We start from the raw sequence: 13,969 nt of genomic DNA, 5'->3' as shown, positions 1-13,969 counted from the left end.
CCGGGCTTTGGAGTCAGAGGTCAGGGGTTCAAATCCCGGCTCTGTCAATTGTCAGCTGTGTGACTTTGGGCAAGTTACTTAACTTCTCTGTGCCTCAGTTCCCTCATCTGTAAAATGGGGATTAAGACTGTGAACCCCCCGTGGGACAACCTGATTACCTTGTAACCTCCCCAGCGCTTAGAACAGTGCTTTGCACATAGTAAGTGCATAATAAATGCCATTATTATTATTATTATTATTGTTGTTATTATTATTATTACCCAGAGTAGGCAAAGTTACTTACTTTTCTCCAAACGCTTTCCTCCAAAATTCTGCCGCATCCGCTTTGGTAATCCGAAATGTGTCCCCCTGAAACAGTCCACTGGGGAAAATGCCTTTGAGTTCTGCCAGCATATGGCTGAAGATGAGGGACAGTTTGGTCAGATTGCGCCTACAAATGATCAAGAAGGCAAGATTTACAAACCAAAATTAAGACATTTACCACACGATGCATCTCCCCATCAAGACACCGGGAAGAGTCTGAGGAAACCCAGACATGATTCCATAAAACGTTCTCCCCAAAAGGCAAACATCTTTCAAAGATCTCTTGGGCAAGGAAAAGGGATTACATATGTGTGACCTTATGTGTGTGTGTATAATAATAATAATGATGGTATTCATTAAGTGCTTACTATGTGCAAAGCACTGTTCTAAACAAGGTGATCAGGTTGTCCCACGTGGGGCTCACAATCTTAATCCCCATTTTACAGAGGAGGTAACTGAGGCCCAGAGAAGTGAAGTAACTTGCCCAAAGTCACACAGCTGACAAGTGGCGGAGCCGGGATTTGAACTCATGACCTCTGACTCCAAAGCCCGGGCTCTGTCCACTGAGCCATGCTGCTTCTCTTAAGCTTGTATAAGCTTGTGGTGAGGATGCCACAAGCACATATACACACACACATACACATACCAAATACTCTAGTTGCCTTCAAACTAAACATTCTCGCATCTAATACTATTTATTAAGCACTTACTGTGTGCCAAGCATTATGATAAGGATTGGAAGCTCCTTGTGGGCAGGGAATATGTCCCCCAAAATTACCGTATTGTTCTCTCCCAAGCGTCTAGTACAGTGCTCGGTACCCAATAAGTGGTTAATAAATACCCCTGACTGATTGGTTGGGGTGGGCACGGACACTGTCCCACATGGGGATTGCAATCTAAGAGACAAAGAGCCTGTCTCTGCCCCCGTTTTTCAGTTGAGGAAACCGAGGCGCAGAAAGGATAACTGACTTGCCTAGTCACACAGCAGGTCAGAGGCGGAGCTGGGACTAGAACCCTGGTCTCCTGGGTCCCATGCCCTTTCCATCCCGGCTCCACCAGTTGTCAGCTGTGTGACTTTGGGCAAGTCTGTGCCTCAGTCACTCATCTGTAAAATGGGGATTAAGACTGTGAGGCCCCCCACCGTGGGACAACCTGATCACCTTGTAACCTCCCCGGCGCTTAGAACAGTGCTTTGCACATAGTAAGTGCTTAATAAATGCTATTATTATTATTATTATTATTATTATTATTATTATTACTATCAACCCATGCTGGCTCATCTCTGTTTTAAAGGGGTTGGTGGAAAAGAAGGTAGGAAGAGCTGATCTGTTCTGCCTGGATGAGTGATAATCCATTATCAATGATAATCCATTATATGTTGCCAATTTGTACTTCCCAAGCGCTTAGTACAGTGCTCTGCACAGAGTAAGCGCTCAATAAATACGATTGATGATTACACTGAGCAAATGCTGAGGAATAAGACATGCACTCCTCTTGCCATTATCTAAACACAAGCTGAAGGGTCGATGAGAAAGAGGAACCTCTCGGTTCTCCCAATTTCAGCCGATGAAGCCTGCCAGTTTGGAAGCTCTGGGGTATGTAATACTTAGCTGACATTAAACAATTATACTCTTTCCTCTCCGCATTAGGCCTAACCACCGCTTTTAAGGCACTTCGCCAGAGTATTCTCTCTCCCCCTCTCTCCCGAACCTTGCTCTCCTAGGAGACAGAGCCCGGACCTGGATTCTGATTCTGGCTCCACCATCTGCCTGCTGGGTGGCCCTAGGCAAGTCCCTTAACTTCCCTGTGCCTCAGTTTCCTCTTCTGTAAAATAGGGATTAAAGACCTGCTCTCCCTCCCACATTGAAGCAGCGTGGCTCAATGGAAAGAGCACGGGCTTTGGAGTCAGTGGTCATGGGTTCAAATCCTGGCTCCGCCAATTGCCGGATGTGTGACCTTGGGCAACTCACTTAACTTCTCTGTGCCTCAGTTACCCCATCTGTAAAATGGGGATTGACTGTGAGCCCCCCCCCATGGGGAAACCTGATCACCTTGTAACCTCCCCAGCACTTAGAACAGTGCTTTGCACATAGTAAGCGCTTAATAAATGCCATTATTATTATTATTATTAAGACTGTAAGCCTGGGTAGGGACTGTCTCTATATGTTGCCAATTTGTACTTCCCAAGCACTTAGTACAGTGCTCTGCACATAGTAAGTGCTCAATAAATACGATTGATGATGATGATGGGGCCAGGACCTGCGTCCAGCCTGATTACCTCATATCTACCCCAGCGCTTAATACAATGCTTGGCCCACAGTAAGCACCTGAATACCATATTTATTATTATTATTCTCCCACTGTACTCCGACTCGCACACTTCATTCCTTTCAGGCTAATCTACTCACTGTGCTCCCTCATCTTTCTAGCCAGCAACCTTCCTCCTCCAGAGAGGAACTCTCTCCCTATTCACACCCCGCCGACCACTGCTCTCCCCAACTTTAAAGCCCTCTGATATCACATCTCCTCTAAGTGGCTTTTCTTGACTACTCTCTCCACCCTATATTCCTCAAAACTACCACTGAACCACCTAAACCTTCCCCACCACACTGCTTATGTATATACCTTTTTTTAATGGTACTTATTAAGCTCTTACTACGTGCCAGGCACTGTACTAAGCGCCGGGGTAGATACAAGCTAATCGGGTGGGACGCAGTCCACGTCCTTCAATCAATCAATCGTATTTATTGAGCGCTTACTGTGTACAGAGCACTGTACTAAGCGCTTGGGAAGTACAAGCTGGCAACATATAGAGACAGTCCCTACGTGGGGCTCACAGCCTTCAACCTCATTTTACAGATGAGGTAACTGAGGCACAGAAGTTCAATGACTTGTCCAAGGTCACACAGCAGATATGTGGCAGAGCCAGGATTAGAACCGCCATTCCCAGACTCCCACTCTTTCCACTAGGCCATACTGCTTCCCTATTACTTCCTCATTCATTCATTCAATCATACTGACTGAGCGCTTACTGTGTGCACAGCACTGTACTAAGCGCTTGGGAAGCACAAGTCGGCAACAAACAGAGACGGTCCCTACCCAACAATGGGCTCAGAGGGCCAACTCACCATTAGAGATGGAAAATAACATTAATCAATCAATCAATCAATTGTATTTATTGAGCGCTTACTGTGTGCGGAGCACTTTACTAAGCGCTTGGGAAGTCCAAGTTGGCAACATATAGAGACAGTCCCTACCCAACAGTGGGCTCACAGTCTAAAAGGGGGAGACGGAGAACAAAACCAAACATACTAACAAAATAGAATAGAAATGTACAAGTAAAATAGAGTAATAAATACGTACAAACATATATATACATGTGCTGTGGGGAAGGGAAGGAGGTAAGATGGGGGGGATGGAGAGAGGGACGAGGGGGAGAGGAAGGAAGGGGGTCAGTCTGGGAAGGCCTCCTGGAGGCCTTTCACTTACAGCTGTTGACAGCAGGAGTTGGGAAGGATAAATAAATAGGTTTGTGGAAATCAGTGAGAGCCAAGAATATGCACAGGTGCTCAAGGTGGCTGTCGGGTGGTCCTGACTTGGGAAAACATGGAGCTGAATCGGAGAGGGCCTCCAGGCAGAGGTGGGATTAGAGGAGGCCCTCGAAGCCAGGGAGAGCCGGCGCCTGTCGGAATTACGGGGAAGAGAGGAGGGAGGGAGGGCAGGCGTGCGGGGCCGGGGGCACAGTCGAGAAAGGGGTACGGCGAGAAGGCGAGCTTGGGAGGCACGCAATCTACTTTCAATGCACAAAATCGACAGGCCAGCTTCCTGTACAACCGGAACTGGAAAAGATCCGTTTCACTTCCTCAGAAGCTGGTGAGGGAGAGTTCTCGGGGAAAGTAAGAACAACTGCGAGGCTGCAGTCCCTCGACGAGTCGCAGTGCGGGCCAGGCCGGGATGCAGTCAGCAGGCTTGGCCACACGCTCTGGTGGGGGGTGAAGTTGTTGGGGGCGGGGGAGGAGGGAGAGAAGGGGAAGGCTCTTCCTGAGCTCCCAACAGGTGCACGCCCCTTGCTTCTGGCGAATGCACGCATACCGATCTCACCGCAAAAATAAGCAGTTACTCGGCTTCCACTTGCCCATTTGCTGCAGTATCAAACCTGGATCATAAGATCATAAATACAGGTGCACCCATCTAAAAAGGTAGGATGCCGACGGCGGTCACTGCCCCATCGCCATTACTTCAAACGCTCCAACCACAACTGACACTTTCCCGCAGGCAGAACAAATTTCACTTGAAATTTGAAGCCTTTCTGTGAAAAACCACAAGCATCTCAGTGATCGACTCTACCCTTCCTGACCGTCGCCGGCGGGTTCCCGGTGTCTAACACCTGCAGCTGTACTTCAGAAGAGAGATTTCCCCGGAGGTTCGGTTCAGTAGTTTACGTCGGGCTCCGGGGGCAGGTCCAGCAATTTCAATAAAGCCCAAGGTGCTCGTTAAAGGAAGACTTTACACACCTCCAAACTCAGGAACCTCCATGCGCTAATGAAATCAAGAGCTGGCAAGGTAATTAAGCACTCCATATACAGGGCAGAGAAAAGGAAAAGAGAAATATTCACAGAACTGGGTTGCCTGCCCGTGAAAAATGAAGCCCCCCACAATCAGCGAGGTGATCTCATAGGCATCATCACTATTATTATAATGGTATTTGTTAAGCGCTTACCATGTGCGGAGCACTGTTCTAAGCGCTGAGGTATACAAGCTAATCAGGTCGTCCCACGTGGGGCTCAAAGTCTTAATCCCCATTTTTACAGACGAGGTAACTGTGGCAAGGGAAGTGGCCTGTCTCCCCATTTTAGACTGTGAGCCCACTGCTGGGTAGGGACTGTCTCTATATGTTGCCAACATGTACTTCTCAAGCGCTTAGTACAGTGCTCTGCACACAGTAAGCGCTCAATAAATACGATTGATGATGATGACGATGATGAAGTGGCTTGCCCAAGGTCACCCAACAGACAAGTGGCAGAGCCAGGATTAGAATCCATGTCCTCTGACTTCCAAGCCCATGCTCCTCCCACTAAGCCACGCTGCTTCTCAATTATTATTAGTAATTAATTGTTAATAATAATAATGGTATTTCTTAAGCGCTTACTATGTGCAAAGCACTGTTCTAAGCGCTGGGGGGGTACAAAGTGATCAGGTTGTCCCATGTGGGGCTCACAGTCTTAGTCCCCATTTTACAGATGAGGGAACTGAGACACTCATTCGTTCATTCATTCAATCGTATTTATTGAGCGCTTACTGTGTGCAGAGCACTGTACTAAGCGCTTGGGAAGTCCAAGTTGGCAACATATAGAGACGGTCCCTACCCAACAACGGGCTCACAGTCTAGAAGGGGGAGGTCACAGTCTAGAAGGGGGAGAAACAGAAAGTGAAGTGACTTGCCCAAAGGCACACAGCTGACAAGCGTTGGAGCCAGGATTGGAATCCACGCCCCCTGACTCCCAAGCCTGTGCTCCTCCCACTAAGCCACGCTGCTTCTCAATTATTATTAATAATTCATTGTTAATAATTAATATTATTATTAATATGGTCATTCATTCAATCGTATTTATTGAGCGCTTACTGTGTGCAGAGCACTGTACTAAGCGCTTGGGAAGTGCAAGTTGGCAACATATAGTGACGGGCCCTACCCAACAGTGGGCTCACAGTCTAGAAGGGGGAGACAGAGAAAACAAAACATATTAACAGAATAGAATAAATATGTACAAGTAAAATAGTCCATTGTATTTCTTGAGCACTAAACGTGTGTCGAGCACTGTACTAAGCGCTTGGGAGAATACAATACCTGGCTAGTAAGCATTTCCTAGGTGCCGTATCACCAAGGTAGGTACGGTGATCGGGCGGACACCAATGCCTTCCCCCACGGGGCATCCAGTCGAAGAGTTGGAGGGGGGGACAGGTGTCTTGGCCCCATTTTACAGACGAGAGCCTCATTTTATTGTTACAACTACCCAGAAACAGCCGTAGGCTCAAAAAGTACGAATAAGCTCCGTCAATCTCCACGCTCGACCGAGGTGAGGAATTTGAAGACATCTTCAGAGGGCACATCTCCCAACCGGGTACTGAAGACACTGTCCTCTAATCTGAAAGCTAGCGGTGGGCGGGGAATGCGTTTGTTCAGGTGCTTAGCACAGTGCTTTGCACGCAGTAAGCGCGCAATAAATACGACTGACTGAATGAATGCTTATTAGTGTACTGTACTCTCCCAAGCGCTTAGCACACAATAAATACAATTGACTGAATGAATGCTTTTAGACTGTGAGCCCACTGTTGGGTAGGGACTGTCTCTATATGTTGCCAATTTGTACTTCCCAAGCGCTTAGTACAGTGCTCTGCACATAGTAAGCGCTCAATAAATACGATTGATGATGATGATGATGCTTATTACTGTACTGTACTCTCCCAAGCGCTCAATAAACACGATTGACTGATTGAACTTTAGGACCAAATCTCTCTGACCCCGCGGGGTTGAAGAGGGTGGACAGACGCCGGGGCCCCTCGGGGCCACACTCTCCTTCCCACTCCACGCCCTGGGGTTCTCTCATCATCATCATCATCAATCGTATTTATTGAGCGCTTACTATGTGCAGAGCACTGTACTGAGCGCTTGGGAAGTACAAATTGGCAACATAGAGAGACAGTCCCTACCCAACAGTGGGCTCACAGTCTAACAGTCTCACTCTCACCTCCTCCTTCCACCTGTTCCAACCCTTGGGTGGGTTGTGGCCGCCGTGGGTAACCGACTCCTGTTTTAGCTTCTTTTAATGACTCTGGGTCCTTCCCCATTCAGACTGCGAGTCCCTGGAGGGACAGGGACTGCGTCTGAATTGCTTGCCTTGTTCTCCAGCCCAGCACTTAGCACAGTGCCCTGCACAACCTCAGTGGTCAACAGATACCAGCCCCCTCACGCCACCAACGTCACGGATCGTTCGGGCTGCAAGGGCACTTTTAGAAACAAAATTCAAGCCTGAAAATCCCGGTGAGCCAGGATGCTGATATCGCCTGCCCCGATGATTCACATATATGCATCCCGATCTCTAGCTCCGCTCGTCAGATAATTTGACTGGGAAATTAGTCATCCAGGTCATGGTTCACGGCCAAGCCATTGCACCTTTTAAAAACCTCTTAGAGAGGTAGGCTTCTTTTCTCCCTCTCTCTGCTAAAAGACGTGGGGCCCGGCTAACCCTGGCTCAGAAGTCACCCCAGAAATACCCGGTTAAGTCAGGCTACCTAACCCGGCCTCCACCGCAGAGAATCCAGGTGCAGTAACACTTCTGATGGACGCCTTAAGGAAGCACGGCTACACCGGGCTTAAATTTCAACGTGGGTCCTCTTCGGCCTAGAGCAGGCCGTTCCCTTTCCGGCTTCCTGTTCTTTGGAAAAGGAAAACCGTCGCACAAAACTCCCATAGCAATCCGTGGGGAGGTGTTCAAATTATGCCAGCTACATTGCCAACTGTAAGGTTTCACCCTGAAACCAAAATGACATATCAAACTGACTCGCTTCTAAGCCCGGTCTGCACTGCATGGTGCCGGCTTGAAACTGTTCAAGCAGTGGGCGGCCAATCAGTCCATCGTATTTATCGAGTGCTTACTGGGTGCAGACAATTGCTTAGTACAATTGGGCTTGGGAGAGGACAATATAAAAATAAAAAGACATAGTCACTGCCCACAATGAGCTTGCAGTCTAGACAGTGGGATGGGTCAGGTGAACGTAAAACTAAACTTAAAATTATGCTGGGCGGTCATATGATCATAGACTGCAAGCCCCTTGTGGGTAGGGGTCATGTCTAATAATAATTGTGGTGCTTGTTAAAAGTGCTTACTGTGTGCCCGGCACTGTACTAAGCACTGGGATAGATGAAAGGTGACTGGGTTGGACGCAGTTCCTGTCCCACGTGGGGCTCACAGTCTTAATCCCCATTTTACAGATGAGCTAACTGAGGCACAGAGGTGAAGTAACTTGCCCAAGGCCACACAGCAGACCAGAGGCGGAGATGGGATTAGAACCCAGGTCTTTCTGAGTCCCAGGGGTCTATTCTTTAGGCCGTGCTGCTTCCCTAACCAACTAACTCTACTGTGTTGTATTCTCCCATGTGCTTAGCACAGTGCTCTGCACACAATAAGCACTTAATGATAATAATAATAATGATAATGATGGCATTTATTAAGCGCTTACTATGTGCAAAGCACTGTTCTAAGCGCTGGGGAGGTTACAAGGTGATCAGGTTGCCCCACGTGGGGCTCACAGTCTTAGTCCCCATTTTACAGATGAGGTAACTGAGGCACAGAGAAGTTAAGTGACTTGCCCAAAGTCACACTGCTGACAATTGGCGGAGCTGGGGTTTGAACCTATGACCTCTGACTCCAAAGCCCGGGCTCTTTTCCGCTGAGCCACGCTGCTTAATAGATACCACTGATTGACCGATATCAACTGACACTTCACTTCGTCAGCTAAAAGCCATCCCAGAATCACCTAAAGCCAAGGGTTCTGAAAATGGGGCAGTGACCGTGTCTGCTAATTCTTCTGTATTATATTCTCCCAAGTGCTTTATACAGTACTCTGCACATAGTAAGCACTCAGTAAATACCACTGGTTGACTGACTGATTGAAAAGCTACACCAGGGTGACTGGGCCACGGGTAGGACCGTGAACCTGAGAGTTTTGGGATTCCCCCGTCTCCCAGTTCCCCAAAGATGCTGGTTTCTCAGACCCCGGACCTGGAAAACCACACCAGATGAGGAGTTTCTGAATTTAACATCTCCTCCAGGAGGCCTTCCCTGATGAATCTCTCACCTCCCACCCTATCTGCCCCTCGGTTGACACTTCACTTCCAGATCCCCTAGGCACTGGGTACTCACTCCCTTCCTACTACTTTGCTTTAAGCTCTTTTACTTCCCCCTACATGATATTTACTTTAGGGCCGATTTTCCCTGCTTGATTCTAAGCTCCTTGAGGGCAGGGATCATATCTACTAACTCCCGTGTACCTCCCCAAGGGCTGGGTACCAAGCTCTACACAGAGTTAAGTGCTAAATAATTATTCTTGACTGACTGGTTGATTGTACCTTCCCCTTCCTCCTTTCCCCTCCTTGTCAAGAAGCAGCATGGCAAAGTGGATAGCCTGGGAATCAAAAGGTCATGGGTTCTAATCCCGGCTCCACCACTCGCCTGCTGTGTGACCTTGGGCAAGTCACTTCGTTTCTCTGGTCCTCAGTTACCCCATCTGGGGACTGAAACTGTGAACCCCACTTGGGACAGGGACTGCATCAGGCTGATTTGCTTGCTTCCACCCCAGCGCTTAGTACAGTGCCTGGCACATAGTAAGCGCTTAACAAATACCAGAATTATTATCATTATTTGTCTCTCCCTTAAAAAGGATTACTGGTAGAGTTCCAGTCCCAAAAGGGACCGGAAAACGTTGTTGAGCCCCAGTCTGGCCAGGGGGGTGGTCCCTGGAGGGCAACGGCTCAGGATTCAAACAGCCGGCTTCCAACTCCCAATCCATCAATGGGATTTACTGAGGGCTTCCCGTGGGCAGAGAAAGAAGGGGAGGGGTGCGGGGTCTGCGTCTGGAGTTGTTACAGTTACTTCGTACAATCCCGTAGGGGAAAGCTGGCAGTTTCCAGGGATACGAACTCATTTTTCGGAAATGCCCCGTGAAGACACCCTTCGGATGGCCTAAAGCTGGGCTTTCCAAAGTAGCCGGGTCTACTCGAAAAGAAGGGGTGTATCAAACGGCTAGAGTGGAAAAGGAGGCGAGCCAAGCTGAAATCTAATTTCTGATTTCCAGTCATTTCCCTTCCGGTGTTTACACAGGCATTATAACATTGAGGTCAGCAGGAAGTCTTTGCTTCACTCTCCTTCCCCTGCCTCCCCCAACACCTTTTTTTTTTCCAACTAGTTAGAAAACAGTAAAGCCAAGGGTAAAGCCAAGGGTAGGCTCCACAGTGCCTGAGTAATCTCAAAACCAGAACCGACGTCTGTTAAATAAGCAGTTAATGTCTAGCGAATACCTGGCGTTGAGAGTGCTTAAAACAAGGTCCTCACGGCTCCAGAATACCTTTCAGCCTGAGAAATACATTAACGCGGCAGGATCTTCTCGTTCACATCCTGACATTCGTTCTGGATTCGTTCGCCAACACGGCTTGGCACTGCCATAGACTGAGTGGGTGGTAATGGTCATTCGTTCAGTCAATCGTATCTATTGAGCGCTTACTAGCAATGTACTAAGCGCTTGAGTGAGTACAATACAACAATAAACATCCACATTCCCCACCCACAACGAGCTTACAGTCTGGGGGGGACGGAGCGGGGCGGGGAGAGGTAAAATGCCTATAATCAATCAATCAATCAATCAATCGTATTTATTGAGCGCTTACTATGTGCAGAGCACTGTACTAAGCGCTTGGGAAGTACAAATTGGCATCACATAGAGACAGTCCCTACCCGATAGTGGGCTCACAGTCTAAAAGGGGGAGACAGAGAACAGAACCAAACATACCAACAAAATAAAATAAGTAGGATAGAAATGTACAAGTAAAATAAATAAATAAATAAATAAACAGAGTAATAAATATGTACAACCATATATACATATATACAGGTGCTGTGGGGAGGGGAAGGCGGTAAGGCGGGGGGATGGAGAGGGGGACGAGGGGGAGAGGAAAGAAGGGGCTCAATCTGGGAAGGCCTCCTGGAGGAGGTGAGCTCTCAGCAGGGCCTTGAAGGGAGGAAGAGAGCTAGCTTGGCGGATGGGCAGAGGGAGGGCATTCCAGGCCCGGGGGATGACGTGGGCCGGGGGTCGATGGCGGGACAGGCGAGAGCGAGGTACAGTGAGGAGATTAGTGGTGGAGGAACGGAGGGTGCGGGCTGGGCAGTAGAAGGAGAGTAGGGAGGTGAGGTAGGAGGGGGCGAGGTGATGGAGAGCCTTGAAGCCCAGGGTGAGGAGTTTCTGCCTTCTATAAAAGTCCAAGTCAAAGCACAGAGAATCCACCCCGTCTCCTGAATTCCTGAAAACCAAATGCATTCATTCATTCATTCAATTCAATCGTATTTATTGAGCTCTTACTGTGTGCAGAGCACTGTACTAAGCACTTGGGAAGTACAAGTTGGCAACATATAGAGATGGTCCCTACCCAACAGTGGATAAATGCACTAAGCTAAACATGTGTTGCCTATCAATGAATTAATCAATGGTCAGGTAGAAGGGGGGGGGTGAGTTCATTCATTCATTCATTCAATCGTATTTATTGAGTGCTTACTGCGTGCAGAGCACTGTACTAAGCGCTTGGGAAGTACAAGGTGGCTGAGGGCTTTAAACCAGATGGTAAGGAGTTTCTGTTTGATGCAGAAGTGTAGTACATATTTATTACTCTATTTATTTATTTATTTATTTTACTTGTACATATCTATCCCATTTATTTTATTTTGTTGGTATGTTCGGTTTTGTTCTCTGTCTCCCCCTTTTAGACTGTGAGCCCACTGTTGGGTAGGGACTGTCTCTATGTGTTGCCAATTTGTACTTCCCAAGCGTTTAGTACAGTGCTCTGCACATAGTAAGAGCTCAATAAATACGATTGATGATGATGATGTAGTCAATCGGATTTGTCAAGCACTTAGTGTGTGCAAAGTACTGTACTGAGCGCTTGAGAGAGTGTGATATAATAAACAGACACATCCCCTGCCCATGATGAGCAATCTGGGGGGGAGACAGGCATTAATAAACATAAATGACGGATAAAGACATAAGTGCTGTGTGGCTGGGGGGGATGAATAAAGCGAGCGGGTATATACGCAACCACTGGTTGTCTTGAGGAGTGGGGAGACGTGGACTGAATGGTTTTTCAGAAAAAGTGATCAGGGCAGCACAGTGAAGTAAGAACTGGAATGGGAAGAGACAAGGAGCAAGGAAGTCAGCGAGGAGGCAGACGAGCTAGGATAAGAGCTTGGATCAGCGCAGCAGTAGTCTGGATGGAAAGGAATGGGCGGATTTTGGCGATGCTGTGAAGGGATTGGTGACGGGTTGAATAGTCGATAGTGAGAAGCAGCGTGGCTCAGTGGAAAGAGCCCGGGCTTGGGAGTCAGAGGCCATGGGTTCAAATCCTGGCTCCGCTACTTGTCAGCTGGGTGACTCTGGGCAAGTCACTTCACTTCTCTGGGCCTCAGTTCCCTCAACTGTAAAATGGGGGTGACGACTGTGAGCCCCACGTGGGGCAACCTCATCACCTTGTATCCTCCCCAGCGCTTAAAACAGTGCTTTGCGTATAGTAAGCACTTAACAAATGCCATCATTATTATTATTATCAACTGAGAGCTTCCAGTGTGCAAAGCACTGTACTAAGCGTTTGGGACAGTACGATATGACAATAAAAAGACATTCCCTGCCCACAGTGAGCTTAGAGTCTAGAGGGGGAGAATATGTGGGTTCAATGAGAGAGGTGAGTCGACGATAATGCCAAGGTTATGGGCTTGTCACCTCCCTTCTCTCCTTCTCCAGCCCAGCCCGCACCCTCCGCTCCTCCGCCGCTAATCTCCTCACCGTGCCTCGTTCTCGCCTGTCCCGCCATCGACCCCCGGCCCACGCCATCCCCCGGGGCCTGGAACGCCCTCCCTCTGCCCATCCGCCAAGCTAGCTCTCTTCCTCCCTTCAAGGCCCTACTGAGAGCTCACCTCCTCCAGGAGGCCTTCCCAGACTGAGCCCCTTCCTTCCTCTCCCCCTCATCCCCCTCTCCATCCTCCCCATCTTACCTCCTTCCCTTCCCCACAGCACCTGTATATATGTATATATGTTTGTACAGATTTATTACTCTATTTTATTTGTGCATATCTATTCTATTTATTTTATTTTGTTAGTATGTTTGGTTTTGTTCTCTGTCTCCCCCTTTTAGACTGCGAGCCCACTGTTGGGTAGGGACTGTCCCTATATGTTGCCAACTTGTACTTCCCAAGTGCTTAGTACAGTGCTCTGCACACAGTAAGCGCTCAATAAATACGATTGATTGATTGATTGATTGATGAGAAAGAGCTGGGGGAGGACAGGGTTAGGGTGGGAAGATGAGGAGTTGGATCTCACGCAGGTAAGCAGAGCCCCTCTTTGCCGATAGGGATAACCCATCCCCAGAGCTGATTTAGTCTGTTTCAGCAGCGAAGTCCTGCAGGGACCTTTTGAACACAATTAAAGAATTAAGAAGCAACTGAGAAGCTGTGCAGCCTAGTGGAAAGAACACCAGCCTGGGAGTCAAAGGACCTGGGTTCTAATCCCGGCTCCGCCACTTGTCTGCTGTGTGACCATGGGCAAGTCATTTCCTTCTCTGTGCCTCAGTTACACCATCTGTGAACCGGGGATTAAGACTGTTAGCCCTTTGTGGGACAGGGACTGCGTCGACCCCGATTAGCTCGTATCCACTCCAGTGCTAAGCGCTTAGCAAATACTATTAAGAAAAAAGAATAATAAAGGTTTCCAAGACGCCGTTCCAGGTGTGAGAGAGCTTGCGGCATCTAGCTCTAGTGGCCAAGAAACAGGATCTCGGTGGTGAAACGACTTACGGTAATCTCAGATGCTCCGGCAGCAGGTAAACAAGAGCGATTCAAAGAGCTGACTGGGG

The 13,969-nt window shown here is 48.3% G+C and overlaps 1 protein-coding gene across 1 annotated transcript in view; it reads right to left on the bottom strand.

Annotated features, from left to right (window-relative positions):
* The window catches only part of CBL (Cbl proto-oncogene), an 88,780-nt gene that overhangs the window by 17,023 nt on the left and 57,788 nt on the right, over positions 1–13,969 (bottom strand). Inside the window, 1 exon segment of the mRNA XM_038754494.1 lies at positions 284–430. Within this exon segment, the coding sequence (XP_038610422.1) occupies positions 284–430 (147 nt within the window).

The sequence above is a fragment of the Tachyglossus aculeatus genome, chromosome 11 (genome assembly GCF_015852505.1).
Source record: "Tachyglossus aculeatus isolate mTacAcu1 chromosome 11, mTacAcu1.pri, whole genome shotgun sequence".
Taxonomy (NCBI): Eukaryota; Metazoa; Chordata; class Mammalia; order Monotremata; family Tachyglossidae; genus Tachyglossus; species Tachyglossus aculeatus.
The sequence above is the reverse complement of the archived record's forward strand: the minus strand, read 5'-3'. Positions and strand labels throughout refer to the sequence as shown.